Genomic DNA, 14040 nt, shown 5'->3' with positions numbered 1-14040 from the left:
GGCCGATCATAAATCTGACTTGGCTAAAACTGACTTTAGCCATATGTTAAAGTGGAGTGAGCTGTCAGAGTCATGATAAATCTGGCCCAGTATCTTTACCTAGCCTGACAGGGGACTTACCAAAAAAAAAAAAAAAGGATGTATCTTTAGAGGTAGGGGTGTGGCATGATATGCAACATTTAGTCCCCAAATTGCACCATAAAATTTGATGAAAATTTATGTCTCAAAGTAAGCCACCCAATACTTGACGTAAAAAGTGCCTAGCCGTACACATTTATGATCGAGCCTGAGCCATCTGATAAATCTGTTGCAGGTCTAGACAGCCTGTCTAAGTTTACGCCATCTATAGGGTTAGTAAAAAAAGATTGCTTTTGAGATAATAATGTTTCTTCCATCTCAAAAGTTAGTATAGGGGCAACTTTGCTTGGTGTTGCTAAAACTCCTCCAAACAGCTCCACATATCTCAGCTTATTGGGATATTTAAATTTACCTTTAGTCACGTGTGAATTATCAATCAAGCCAGTTCTACTTTACACCAGTTTGATAAATGACCCCATATGGTTTTTTTTTATTATTTTGCAGATGTTGGTGTATATGTTCTATTCTGTACCCTATAATCTATTCACTTTGTATGGACTCCTGGTTCCTGGGTGCACGTGGATGCCAGATCTTACCATTATTTATGCCGGTGGATTGGCTCAGGTACTGTGAACATAACATTTAATAAATGAATAATACCCATTGCAGAAAACCTTTTACTGCTGATTCAACTGTGGGAGAGAATTAGACTGGACCGGTCCATAAGGTAAGCTGCAGTGATAATAAGGAAAGCTTCCATCGTAAGGCTAGGGATATATGGCAATCTTGAGCACAACAGGTGTTGCATGATGAAGGATCGCAGTGTAGCAGGGTATCCATAGACATTAGTGGGGTCACACAGCGTTAAAAAAATGGATAAACTGTCCGTTTTTCATGGTAATTTTGCATCCTTGTGTCTATCCATTTCCTAGCCATCTATCCATTTTTAAAGTCTGTTCATCCATTTTTTAACCACCTCAGCTCCCCTAGCATAAACCCCCTTAATGACCAGACCACTTTTTACAATTCTGCACTGCACTACTTTCACGGTTTATTGCTCGGTCCTACAACTTACCACCCAAATGAATTTTACCTCCTTTTCTTCCCACTAATAGAGCTTTCATTTGGTGGTATTTCATTGCTGCTGACATTTTTACTTTTTGTATTATTAATCGAAATTGACCAAAATTTTTGCAATAAAATGACATTTTTCACTTTCTGTTGTAAAATTTTTCAAATAAAACTACATTTCTATATAAATTTTTCTCAAAATTTATTGTTCTACATGTCTTTAATAAAAAAAAATGCAATAAGTGTATATTTATTGGTTTGGGTAAAAGTTATAGCATTTTACAAACTATGGTACAAAAATGTGAATTTCCACATTTTGAAGCAGCTCTGACTTTCTGAGCACCTGTCATGTTTCCTGAGGTTCTACAATGCCCAGACAGTAGAAACACCCCACAAATGACCCAATTTCGGAAAGTAGACACCCTAAGGTATTCGCTGATGGGCATAGTGAGTTCATGGGAGTTTTAATTTTTTTGTCACAAGTTAGCGGAAAATGTTTTTTTCATTTTTTTTATCACAAAGTCTCATATTCCACTAACTTGTGACAAAAAATAAAATTTTACATGAACTCACCATACCCCTCACGGAATACCTTGCGGTGTCTTCTTTCCAAAATGGGGTCACATGTGGGGTATTTATACTGCCCTGGCATTTTAGGGGCCCTTAAGTGTGAGGAGTAGTTTGGAATCCAAATGCGTAAAAAATGCCCTGTGAAATCCTCAAGATACTGATTGGAATTTGGGCCCCTTTGCGCATCTTGGCTGCAAAAAAGTGTCACACATGTGGTATCTCCGTACTCAGGAGAAGTAGAACAATGTGGTTTGGGGTGTCTTTTTACATATACCCATGCTGGGTGGGAGAAATATCTCTCTAAAAGACAACTTTTCCCATTTTATTATACCAAGTTGTCATTTAACAGAGATATTTCTCTCACCCAGCATGGGTATATGTAAAAATACACCACAAAACACATTGCCCTACTTCTCCTGAGTATGGCGATACCACATGTGTGACACTTTTTTGCATTTTTACACATTTGGATTCCAAACTACTTCTCACGCTTTAGGGCCCCTAAAATGCCAGTGCAGTATAAATACCCCACATGTGACCCCATTTTGGAAAGAAAACACCCCAAGGTATTCCGTGAGGGGCATGGTGAGTTCATAGAAGTTTTTTTTTGGCACAAGTTAGCGGAAATTGATTTTATTTTAATTTTTTTCTCACAAAGTCTCCCTTTCCGCTAACTTGGGACAAAAAGTTCAATCTTTCATGGACTCAATATGCCCCTCAGCGAATACCTTGGGGTGTCTTCTTTCCAAAATGGGGTCATTTGTGGGGTGTTTGTACTGCCCTGGCATTTGAGGGTCTCCACAATCATTACATGTATGGCCAGCATTAGGAGTTTCTGCTATTCTCCTTATATTGAGCATACGGGTAATGAGATTTTTTTTTCCGTTCAGCCTCTGGGCTGAAAGAAAAAATGAACTGGCACAGATTTCTTCATTCGCATCGATCAATGTGGATGAAAAAATCTCTGCCCAAAAATGTGCAAAAAAAAAAAAAGGAGGGGAAAGGCGTCTGCCAGGACATAGGAGCTCCGCCCAACATCCAAACCCACTCAGCCCGTATGCCCTGGCAAACCCGATTTCTCCATTCACATCAATCGATGTGGATGAATAAATCATTGCCGGAATTTTTTTATATTTTTTATATACAAAGTGTTTGCCAAAGCATATGAACACCGCCCCTCAGCTTATAAGCCTCAGCAAACGTATCTTTTTTACTGCAGAGGAGAAATCTCGTCTTGCAGCGCCGCATACACCGACTTTTGTGTAATCTGACAGCAGCGCAATGCTTCTGTCAGAATGCACATCAGTGCTGCAGCTGGTTGATCGGTTGGTCCACCTAGAAGGTAAAAAAAGAAACAAAAAAAAAAAAACAGGCCGCAACGCAATAAAATTATTAACATTAACTTTTATAAACTTTATTGAACTTTTGGAACATTAACTTTTTTGCTTACCTGTGATTTTTTTTTTTTACCTTTATAGGACAAACCTCTCCTTCCCCATGGGACAATGTGCAAAGCGCAAATCGCCTAGAGATGTGGTGAAGTACATTATGCACTTTGTCCCAGGTGAAAGGAGAGGTTTGCAGCAGCTCTGTGTGAAAGGGCCCTAAGAGCCCTGTGTGCCTGTCCTGTGTAACGCAATCCCTATACTAAGTGTACTTGTGTGTGGTACTTCCGGAAACACTCCCCTAAGCATAGGGCAGGATGGGCAGGGCAGTCAGGACAGAAATAGCGGGTGTCATGCCTTATTCCACTCCTGCTACAGACACGACATCTTTTTCGGGGTGACGCTTGGGTTTAGGTACCAGCAACGACATTGGGGAAATGTAGCTCGTGTAGACGGCTCACTACACTGGTGGTTGGGGCCACGGAACCTCCTGGATACAGGAGGTTCTCGATGATCTCTTCCTGAAATTTGAGGAAGGATCGTGTTCTCCCAGCCTTACTGTAGAGAACAAAACTATTGTACATCGCCAATTGAATTAGATATACAGACACCTTCTTATACCAGCGTCTGGTCCTGCGGGAAAGTAAATAAGGAGCCAACATCTGGTCATTGAAGTCCACCCCTCCCATGAGCAAATTATAGTTGTGGACACAGAGGGGCTTTTCAATGACACTGGTTGCTCGTTCAATTTGTATTGTCGTGTCTGCGTGAATGGAGGAGAGCATGTAAACGTCACGCTTGTCTCTCCATTTCACCGCGAGCAGTTCTTCATTACACAAGGCAGCCCTCTCCCCCCTTGCAAGACGGGTGGTAACGAGCCGTTGGGGGAAGCCCCGGCGACTAGGTCGCGCGGTGCCACAGCAGCCAATCTGTTCTAGAAACAAATGCTTGAAGAGGGGCACACTTGTGTAAAAATTGTCCACATAAAGATGGTACCCCTTGCCAAATAAGGGTGACACCAAGTCCCAGACTGTCTTCCCACTGCTCCCCAGGTAGTCAGGGCAACCGACCGGCTCCAGGGTCTGATCTTTACCCTCATAGACTCGAAATTTGTGCGTATAGCCTGTGGCCCTTTCACAGAGCTTATACAATTTGACCCCATACCGGGCGCGCTTGCTTGGGATGTATTGTTTGAAGCCAAGGCGCCCGGTAAAATGTATCAGGGACTCGTCTATGCAGATGTTTTGCTCAGGGGTATACAAATCTGCAAATTTGGTGTTAAAGTGGTCTATGAGGGGCCGAATTTTGTGGAGCCGGTCAAAAGCTGGGTGGCCTCTGGGACGAGAGGTGCTGTTGTCACTAAAGTGCAGGAAACGCAGGATGGTCTCAAATCGTGTCCTGGACATGGCAGCAGAGAACATGGGCATGTGATGAATTGGGTTCGTGGACCAATATGACCGCAATTCATGCTTTTTTGTCAGGCCCATGTTGAGGAGAAGGCCCAGAAAAGTTTTAAATTCGGAAACTTGGACGGGTTTCCACCGGAAAGACTGGGCATAAAAGCTTCCCGGGTTGGCGGCTATAAATTGAGTGGCATACTGGTTTGTTTCTGCCACGACTAAGTCCAAGAGCTCCGCAGTCAAGAACAGCTCAAAAAACCCCAGTGCCGATCCGATCTGAGCTGTCTCAACCCGAACTCCAGACTGGGCGGTGAAAGGGGGAACTACTGGTGCGGCTGAAGTTGGGGGCTGCCAATCAGGGTTTGCCAGCACCTCAGGGACTCTAGGGGCTCTACGGGCCTGTCTGTGCGGTGGCTGCGACGGGGGAACTAATGCACGTGCCACCGTACCAGCTTCAACTGCCCTTCTGGTGCTCGCCAGTTCACCATGTTCTACGGCAGTGCTGGTACTAGGTTCAGGATGGGCTGCGCTGCTGGTGTATGCCTCACCACGTAATCCGACAGCGCCGGCCCCACTCTGCTGCCCTTGAAGCGGACCCTGCGCAACCTGTGGTCTAGCAACATGGTGCCGGGTACGCCTAGTGGTATCAGGGACCTCAACCTCATCGTCCGAACTTTGGGTCAGACTGCCACTGCTTTCTACAGGTTCATATTCTGACCTGCTGGATTCGTCAGATGAGGGTTCCCATTCCTCATCCGACTAGGTCAGAAGCCTGTAGGCCTCTTCAGAAGAATACCCCTTACTTGCCATTTGGTCAACTAAATTTAGGGGATATTCCCTGAGACTACCCAAGAAAAAAAGCAAGCCTGTCTTACAAATGGGAGGCTAGCGAAGTACAGGAAGCCGCTGCGATTGATAAAAAATATCAAAACTGATTTTTTTTATCGCAGCAGCGCTTGTGTAGTGATTGCGCAGTGATAAAAAAAAAACTAAACATTTTTTGACACTGTGGCGGGGTGCGCGTGGGTGAACGCACGTGTGGGCGACCGATCAGGCCTGATGGGGCAAACACAATGTTTTGGGTGGAGGGTGACACTAAGGTGACACTAATACTATTTATAGATCTGACTGTGATCAGTTCTGTTCACTTACAGATACTATAAAAGTACAAATGCTGATTAGCGATACGCTAATCAGCGAATCAGTGACTGCGGTGGGCTGGGCGCTAACTACCTAACAAAGGGGCCTAAACTAACCTAAAACCTAACCGTCAATACTGGTGGAAAAAAAAGTGACAGTTTACACTAATCACTTTTTCCCCTTTCACTAGTGATTGACAAGGGTGATCAAGGGGTTAATTGGGGTGATGGGGGGGGGGTGATCTGGGGCTAAATGTGTGGTGTTTTGTGAACTTACAGTTTATCTGTGCTCTCTGCTGGGACCAACCGATGAAAAGGACCCAACAGAGAGCACAGAAGCCATTTAACACACTATATTTATAAATATAGTGTGTTATATGGCTTGTGATTCGATTTTTCACCAGCCTGCCAGAGATGATCATTGACTGGTAGGCTGGTGACGAACTTCTCCTGTGACGATTCCCGGCCCGCACTGCGCATGTGCGGGCCGGCTTGGTGCGTCATCTCGCATGATGACGCATGTATGCGTCCAGGAGGAATAACCCGACCGCCCGCAGGACGCAATCCTGCGTTAGGCGGTCGGGTAGCGGTTAAGGGCTGTTAGAAATGGAATGAATTTCATTGTTTTTTTTACTCCAAACCCTGTAATGCCCTCAGTATATATTATGCCCAACCCACAGTGCCCTCCTTAGTTCCCCTAGTATAAATAATGCCCCATCTGTAGTGCCCCCAGTATATATATATGGGCCCACATAGTTCCCCAGTTTGATGAGGATGAGGTGGGATGAGATTGGATCAAGGGCACAGGTGCTGAGGTGTGATCTCGAGATTAAGGTGGAATGCTTCTCCTCTGTGATTAAATAAGTTATGTGGGAAGAACATAGTAGTTGTGTAAAGTGGTTGCGGCGATTGTTGGTCAAAATTTTATAGGATGCTGTCAAATTTTGGGTCTGAATATGACGCAAAAGTCTGCTGAGATGAGGGGTATGGGAGAGAGGACTGAAGTATAGAGTAAGGAGAACTCCTTCTTGGGTTATTTTTTGTTGTCAGTGAGTGTAATATGTTGATGGGTTTGGCGCATTACATTTATGCTTAGTACTTTACTGGTTTATTTACATGTCATACTAGTAAGAGTGAGGGCAATTATGCCATTTCCCATTTAAAGGCTATGGACACCTTTGTAGGCAATTTTAACCCTTTGGATACCTGAGGTTTTTTCGTTTTCATTTTTCTTCCCTATTTTCCGTGAACCATAACTTTTTTATTTTTCTGGTCACATAGCTATATGAGGGCTTATTTTTTGCCACCATTAATTATGGCATAAAATGTTGTGGGAAGCGGTAAAAAAAATTCTAAATGGGGTGGAATTGGAAAAAAAAACACAATCCCTCCACTGTTTTACAGGTTTTGTTCCCACTGCGTTTTATTTACGGCAAAACTGACCCATGCCCTTCATTCTCTGGGTCAGTACAATTACAACGATACCCCATATGTATAGGTTATTTATTTTATCAAAATAGTGTAAAAATAAATGTAAACTTTGAGATATATTTTTTTTTATATCACCCTATTGTGACCCCATAACCTTTTTATACTTATGTCTACTGAGCTGTTTAGGGGCTTATTTTTTGCAGAACAATCTGTACTTTTAATTAATAAAATTTTGGAGTATGCGTGACTTTTTAATCACATTTTATTACATTTTTTGGGGTAAGAGAAGCAATAAAAAAATTGCAAATCGGCCATTTTGACCCTTTTTTCGGTTATGCCATTTGCCGTATTGGATTTTTTTTTCTATTTTAATAGTATGGACATTTTTGGTCACGGTGATACCCATGATGTTTATATTTATTGTTATTTAGGTATTTCTTTTTTAATTATACGGAAAGGGGGGTGATTTAAACTTTTATATATATTTTATATTTTTTTTTAACTTTTTTTATGTGCCTCATATATAAGCTTATTAATCTTTTTTTTTTTTTGGTTTATCAGGAATTAATTATTAGCTTATTCTGCTCACTTTTGCTCATTTCTTATCTTGGCCTGCAATCTGGTGGCCAAAATAAGAATTGCAGTTTGAATACGGTTAGCTTACTCAGTAAAGCTACCAGTATTCAGCGCAACTACCTATGCCCGGATTGGACACACGGGGCATGGGTAGGAAGTGCGAGCTTCTGTGTTTTTGCGCATGTAGGTGCTGTGATCTCACTTGATTACGGCATCTAAAGCATTTAATTACCGCAATCGGCATTACTGCCGGTCACGGTAATTAGCCGCAGGTCTTTGCTGTATGAAACAGCAGAGATCTGCTGGCCATGACATGATCCCGCTGCACGTGCGAGTGGGTGTTATTTTTAAGTTAAAATCTTTTTTAAATCGCCTTTATTAAAAAAAAATGTTTAAGCCTCTTTCTCTGTACAGTGTTGAGATTCTCTAGTAGCAGACTCTGTGTTTAAACTGTGTCTCATCAGGGAACTCAACTGATGACTCATGTGAAGCCTTATCTCTGATTCCTGACAGCTCATAAGCACTCATTATAGCTCAATTCTTACCAAACTGTTAAGACTATGAAAATGTTTGAGCAGTTAAAGAGTTCAGAGTTATGGAGAAATATATAGCCATCAAATAAGTGTTCAAAATGAAAGTGAAAGTAAGATGCTCATAGCTAGACTACAACTTCCTCTTTATGACAAAAACGGCAGAAAATTTTTAACAAAGAAAAAATGAAAAAAATTTTTTAGCCCAAAATGAGCAGACTGCAATCACAACAAAAAAGCCCCCATGCAAAGTACATTAACCTCTTCAGGACATACGGCGTACAGGTACGCCCTTATGTCCTGGCACTTAAGGACACAGGGCGTACCTGTACGCCCTGTGTATTTCCGATCACCGCCGCGCAGCGGGCGGTGATCGGAAGCCGGTGCCTGCTCAAATCATTGAGCAGGCACTTCGGCTAAATGCCCGGGAGGGTCCCGTGACGCCCCCCATGTTGGCGATCGCCGCAAACCGCAGGTCAATTCAGACCTGCGGTTTGCGGCAATTCAATGTTGCGGTGGTGGCGTGTGGCGGTGCCATCGGGTCCCCATGCGGCTGTGGGGGGACCCGATGGCAGGGAAGGCAGAGCGATGTCTAAGGAAGGCATTGCGTTGCCTTCCGGTGACGAGCCTGTGAGATCCAGCCCCCTGGATCTTACAGGCCCCGGAATCTGTATGAGTAATACACAGTATTACTCATACAGCTAATGCATTCCAATACAGAAGTATTGGAATGCCTTGCAAAGGATTAGACCCCCAAAAGTTCAAGTTCCAAAGTGGGACAAAAAATAAAGTGAAAAAAAGTTGAAAAAATAAAGTTTTCCCCCCAAAAAATGTAAAGTTTCAAGTGAAAATAAACAAAAACATCATTTTCCCCAAATAAAGTTAAAGAAAATTGGTAAAAAATAGGGGGGGGGGGGGGAGAGTATACATATTAGGTATCGCCGCGTTTGTATCGACCGGCTCTATAAACATATCACATGACCTAACCCCTCAGATGAACACCGTAAAAAATAAAAACTGTGCTAAAGAAATAATTTTTTTGTCACCTTACATCACAAAAATTACAACAGCAAGCGATCAAAAAGGAGTTTGCCCACCAAAATAGTGCCAATCTAACAGTCACCTCATCCCGGAAAAAATGAGCCCCTACCTGAGACAATCGCCCAAAAAATAAAAAAACTATGGCTCAGAATATGCAGACACTAAAACATCATTTTTTTTGTTTCAAAAATGATATTATTGTGTAAAACTTACATAAATTAAAAAAAATATATACATATTAGGTATAGCCGCGTCTGTATCGACCGGCTCTATAAATATATCACATGATCAAACCCCTCAGATGAACACCGTAAAAAAAAAACAAAAAAAACTGTGCTAAATAAACCATTTTTTGTCCGTATCGACCGGCTCTATAAATATATTACATGACCTAACCCCTCAGATGAACACCGTAACAAATTTAAAATAAAAACTGTGCTAAATAAACAATTTTTTGTCACCTTAGATCACAAAAAGTGTAATAGCAAGCGATCAAAAAGTCACACGCACCCCAAAATAGGGTCATCTCATTCCGCAAAAATCATACCCTACCCAAGGTAATCGCCCTAAAACCTGAAAAAATTATGGCTCTCAGACTATGGAAACACTAAAACATGATTTTATTTGCTTCAAAAAAGAAATCATTGTGTAAAACTTACATAAATAAAAAAAAAGTATACATATTAGGTATCGCCGTGTCCGTATCGACCAGCTCTATAAATGTATCACATGACCTAACCCCTCAGATGAACACCGTAAAAAATGTAAAATAAAAACATGACACTAAACATGATGAAAACATGACACTAAAACATGATTTTTTTTTTTGCTTTAAAAAATAAATCATTGTGTAAAACTTACATAAATTAAAAAAAAGTATACATATTAGGTATCGCCGCGTCCGTATCGACCGGCTCTACATATTAGGTATCGCCGCCTCCGTGACAACCTGGTCTATAAAAATGCCACATGATCTAACCTGTCAGATGAATGTTGTAAATAACAAAAAATAAAAACGGTGCCAAAACAGCTATTTCTTGTTATCTTGCCTCACAAAAAGTGTAATATAGAGCAACCAAAAATCATTGTACTCTAAACTAGTACCAAAAAAACTTCCACCCTATCCCGTAGTTTCTAAAATGGGGTCACTTTTTTGGGGTTTCTACTCTAGGGGTGCATCTAGGGCTTCATCTCTAGGGCTTCAAAAAAAAAAAAAACTGTCCAGCAAAATCTGCCTTCCAAAAACCGTATGGCTTTCTTTTCCTTCTGCGTCCTGCCGTGTGAATCAGGGCCATAAATAATGAGTTTTGTTTGGCTGTTAACCCTTGGTTTGTAAAAGTAAAAAAATATTAAAATGGAAAATCTGCCAAAAAAGTGACATTTTCAAATTGTATCTCTATTTTCCATTAATTCTTGTGGAACACCTAAAGGGTTAACAACGTTTGTAAAATCAGTTTTGAATACCTTGAAGGGTGTAGTTTCTAGAATGGGTCATTTTTGGGTGGTTTCTATTATATAAGCCTCACAAAGTGACTTCAGACTTGAACTGGTCCCTAAAAATTGGGTTTTTAAAAATTTCTGAAAAATTTCAAGATTTGCTTCCAAACTTCTAAGCCTTGTAACATCCCCAAAATATAAAATATCGTTCCCAAAATGATGCAAACAAAAAGTAGACATATGGGGAATGTAAAGTAATAACTATGTTTGGCGGTATTACTATGTATTATAGAAGTAGAGAAATTGAAACTTGGAAATTAGCAATTTTTTTTCACATTTTTGGTAAAATTTGATATATAAATTTAAATATAAATAAAAAAGATTTTTACTTAATTTTACCACTGTCATGAAGTACAATATGTGACAAAAAAACAATCTCAGAACGGCCTGGATAAGTCAAAGCGTTTTAAAGTTATCAGCACTTAAAATTGCCTGGTCCTTAAGGTGAAATAAGGCTGTGTCCCTAATGGGTTATGGATAAGCTTTACATTTGGAAAATCCCCACCCTAAACATACTTCTCAGTAGTAGGCCACTGTGGTATGAATGGGGAAAAACAATATTCATTGATTTTAGGGTTTTTACACCGTTATACACGGTAAATTACATTAACTTTATCGTGCATGTCATAATGGAGCAGACTGCGGCGTAAAGGTTATTTACGCCGCAATCTGCGACTTTACCCTGCTCATGCCAGGTCTAAAAATTGAACAAAGCGCAGGCGGGGATGTGCCGGCAGGCCTGTCTCATTCGTCACTTTGCTGGCTTACATAGACAATGGTCTAAATGTAAGCCAGCAAAGAATCTGGCTTACATTTAGACTGGTGCTGGATATGCCGAGTTACGTAGAGGCGCCTCTTCATAAGTTCGGTGGATCCACTGCCAGATATAGGGGTTATTAAGACCAGCGTTTTAACCCCCATAGTTATTATGTTACTTATACCACACAGTTAGGCCTCATGCACACGACCGTTGTGTGCATCCGTGGCCGTTGTGCCGTTTTCAGTTTATTTTCGCGGACCCATTGACTTTCAATGGGTCCGTGGAAAAATCGGAAAATGCACCGTTTTGCAGCCGAGGCTGTGATCCGTGTATCCTGTCCGTCAAAAAAATATGACCTGTCCTATTTTTTTGACGGACAACGGTTCACGGACCCATTCAAGTCAATGGGTCCGTGAAAGAACACGGATGCACACAAGATTGGCATCCGTGTCCGTGATCCGTGGCCGTAGGTTGCTTTCATACAGACGGATCCGAAGATCCGTCTGCATAAAAGCTTTTTCAGATCTAAGTTTTCACTTCGTGAAAACTCATATCCGACAGTATATTCTAACACAGAAGCGTTCCCATGGTGATGGGGACGCTTCTAGTTAGACTACACTACAAACTGTATACAAGACTGCCACCTGCTGCCTGGCAGCACCCGATCTCTTACAGGGGGCCGTGATCAGCACAATTAACTCCCCAGGTGCCGCACCTGAAGGGGTTAATTGTACTATCATATCCCCCTGTAAGAGATCAGGGCTGCCAGGCAGCAGGGGGCAGACCCCCCTCCCCAGTTTGAATATCATTGGTGGCCAGTGCGGCCCCCCCCCCTCCCTCTATTGTAATAAATCGTTGGTGGCACAGTGTGCGCCCCCATCGGCCCCCCCCTCCCTCCCTCTATTGTAATAAATCGTTGGTGGCACAGTGTGCGCCCCCCCATCCCTCCCTCTATTGTAATAAATCGTTGGTGGCACAGTGTGCGCCCCCCATCTTTCTATAGCAGTAACAACATTGGTGGCCAGTGTGCGGCCACCCATCTCCCCCCCCCCCCCCCCGATCATTGGTGGCAGCGTAGTTCCGATCGGAGTCCCAGTTTAATCGCTGGGGCTCCGATCGGTAACCATGGCAACCAGGAAGCTACTACAGGCCTGGTTGCCATGGTTACTTAGCAATAGTACAATAGTAGAAGATTCATACTTACCTGCTGGCTGCTTCGATGTCTGTGACCGGCCGGGAGCTCCTCCAACTGGTAAGTGACAGTTCATTTAGCAATGCGCCGTACAGACCTGTCACTTACCAGTAGGTGGAGCTCCCGGCCGGACACGAACATCGCAGCAGCCAGCAGGTAACTATGAATCTTCCACTATTGCTAAGTAACCATGGCAACCAGGACTGCAGTAGCGTCCTGGTTGCCATGGTTACCGATCGGAGCCCCAGCGATTAAACTGGGACTCCGATCGGAACTCCGCTGCCACCAATGATCGGGGGGGGGGGGGGGATGGGAGGCCGCACACTGGCCACCAATGTTGGTAATGCTATATAGGGAGGGGGGGCCGATGGGGGGCGCACGTTGTGCCACCAACGATTTATTACAATAGAGGGAGGAAGGGGGGGGCCCGGTGGGGGGCGCACACTGTGCCACCAACGATTTATTACAATAGAGGGAGGAAGGGGGGGGGGCCGGGGGGGCGCACACTGGCCACCAAGCTATTATTACAATAGAGGGAGGGAGGGGGGGGGGGCCGCACTGGCCACCAATGATATTCAAACTGGGGAGGGGGGTCTGCCCCTGCTGCCTGGCAGCCCTGATCTCTTACAGGGGGACATGATAGTACAATTAACCCCTTCAGGTGCCGCACCTGAAGGGGTTAATTGTGCTGATCACGGCCCCCTGTAAGAGATCGGGTGCTGCCAGGCAGCAGGGGGCAGTCTTGTACACAGTTTGTAGTGTATTCCAACTAGAAGCGTCCCCATCACCATGGGAACGCCTCTGTGTTAGAATATACTGTCGGATATGAGTTTTCACGAAGTGAAAACTTAGATCTGAAAAAGCTTTTATGCAGACGGATCTTCGGATCCGTCTGTATGAAAGCAACCTACGGCCACGGATCACGGATGCCAATCTTGTGTGCATCCGTGTTCTTTCACGGACCCATTGACTTAAATGGGTACGTGAACCGTTGTTCGTCAAAAAAATAGGACAGGTCATATTTTTTTGACGGACAGGATACACGGATCACGGCCTCGGCTGCAAAACTGTATTTTTCGATTTTTCCACGGACCCATTGAAAGTCAACGGGTCCGCGAAAAAAAAACGGAAAACGGCACAACGGCCACGGATGCACACAACGGTCGTGTGCATGAGGCCTTAAAAAAGGATTTTATAGATATGTAAATGAGTGTTAAATGTGTCCAAGGGGCTGTACGAACCTTACTTGTGCCCAGCCACGCCCGCCTGTGAAGGAGCCCAGCACCGCCTATGTCTCCTCCTTTCATCAATGATAGATAGCCGTGAGCTCGCGCATGCGCAGTGCCGGTATAGTGTTCCTTCCCTGTGCT

The 14040-nt window shown here is 43.3% G+C and overlaps 1 protein-coding gene across 3 annotated transcripts in view; it reads left to right on the top strand.

Moving 5' to 3' along the window:
* Window positions 1–14040, top strand: part of TM6SF1 (transmembrane 6 superfamily member 1) — a 72079-nt gene that overhangs the window by 54480 nt on the left and 3559 nt on the right. For all 3 annotated transcript variants that reach the window (XM_044283254.1, XM_044283253.1, XM_044283255.1), the window contains one exon: window positions 583–702. In XM_044283254.1, coding sequence (XP_044139189.1) covers window positions 583–702 — 120 coding nt within the window. The remainder of the gene's footprint in view (window positions 1–582; window positions 703–14040) is intronic.

This window comes from Bufo gargarizans, chromosome 2 (assembly GCF_014858855.1).
Source record: "Bufo gargarizans isolate SCDJY-AF-19 chromosome 2, ASM1485885v1, whole genome shotgun sequence".
Taxonomy (NCBI): domain Eukaryota; kingdom Metazoa; phylum Chordata; class Amphibia; order Anura; family Bufonidae; genus Bufo; species Bufo gargarizans.
The sequence above is the reverse complement of the archived record's forward strand: the minus strand, read 5'-3'. Positions and strand labels throughout refer to the sequence as shown.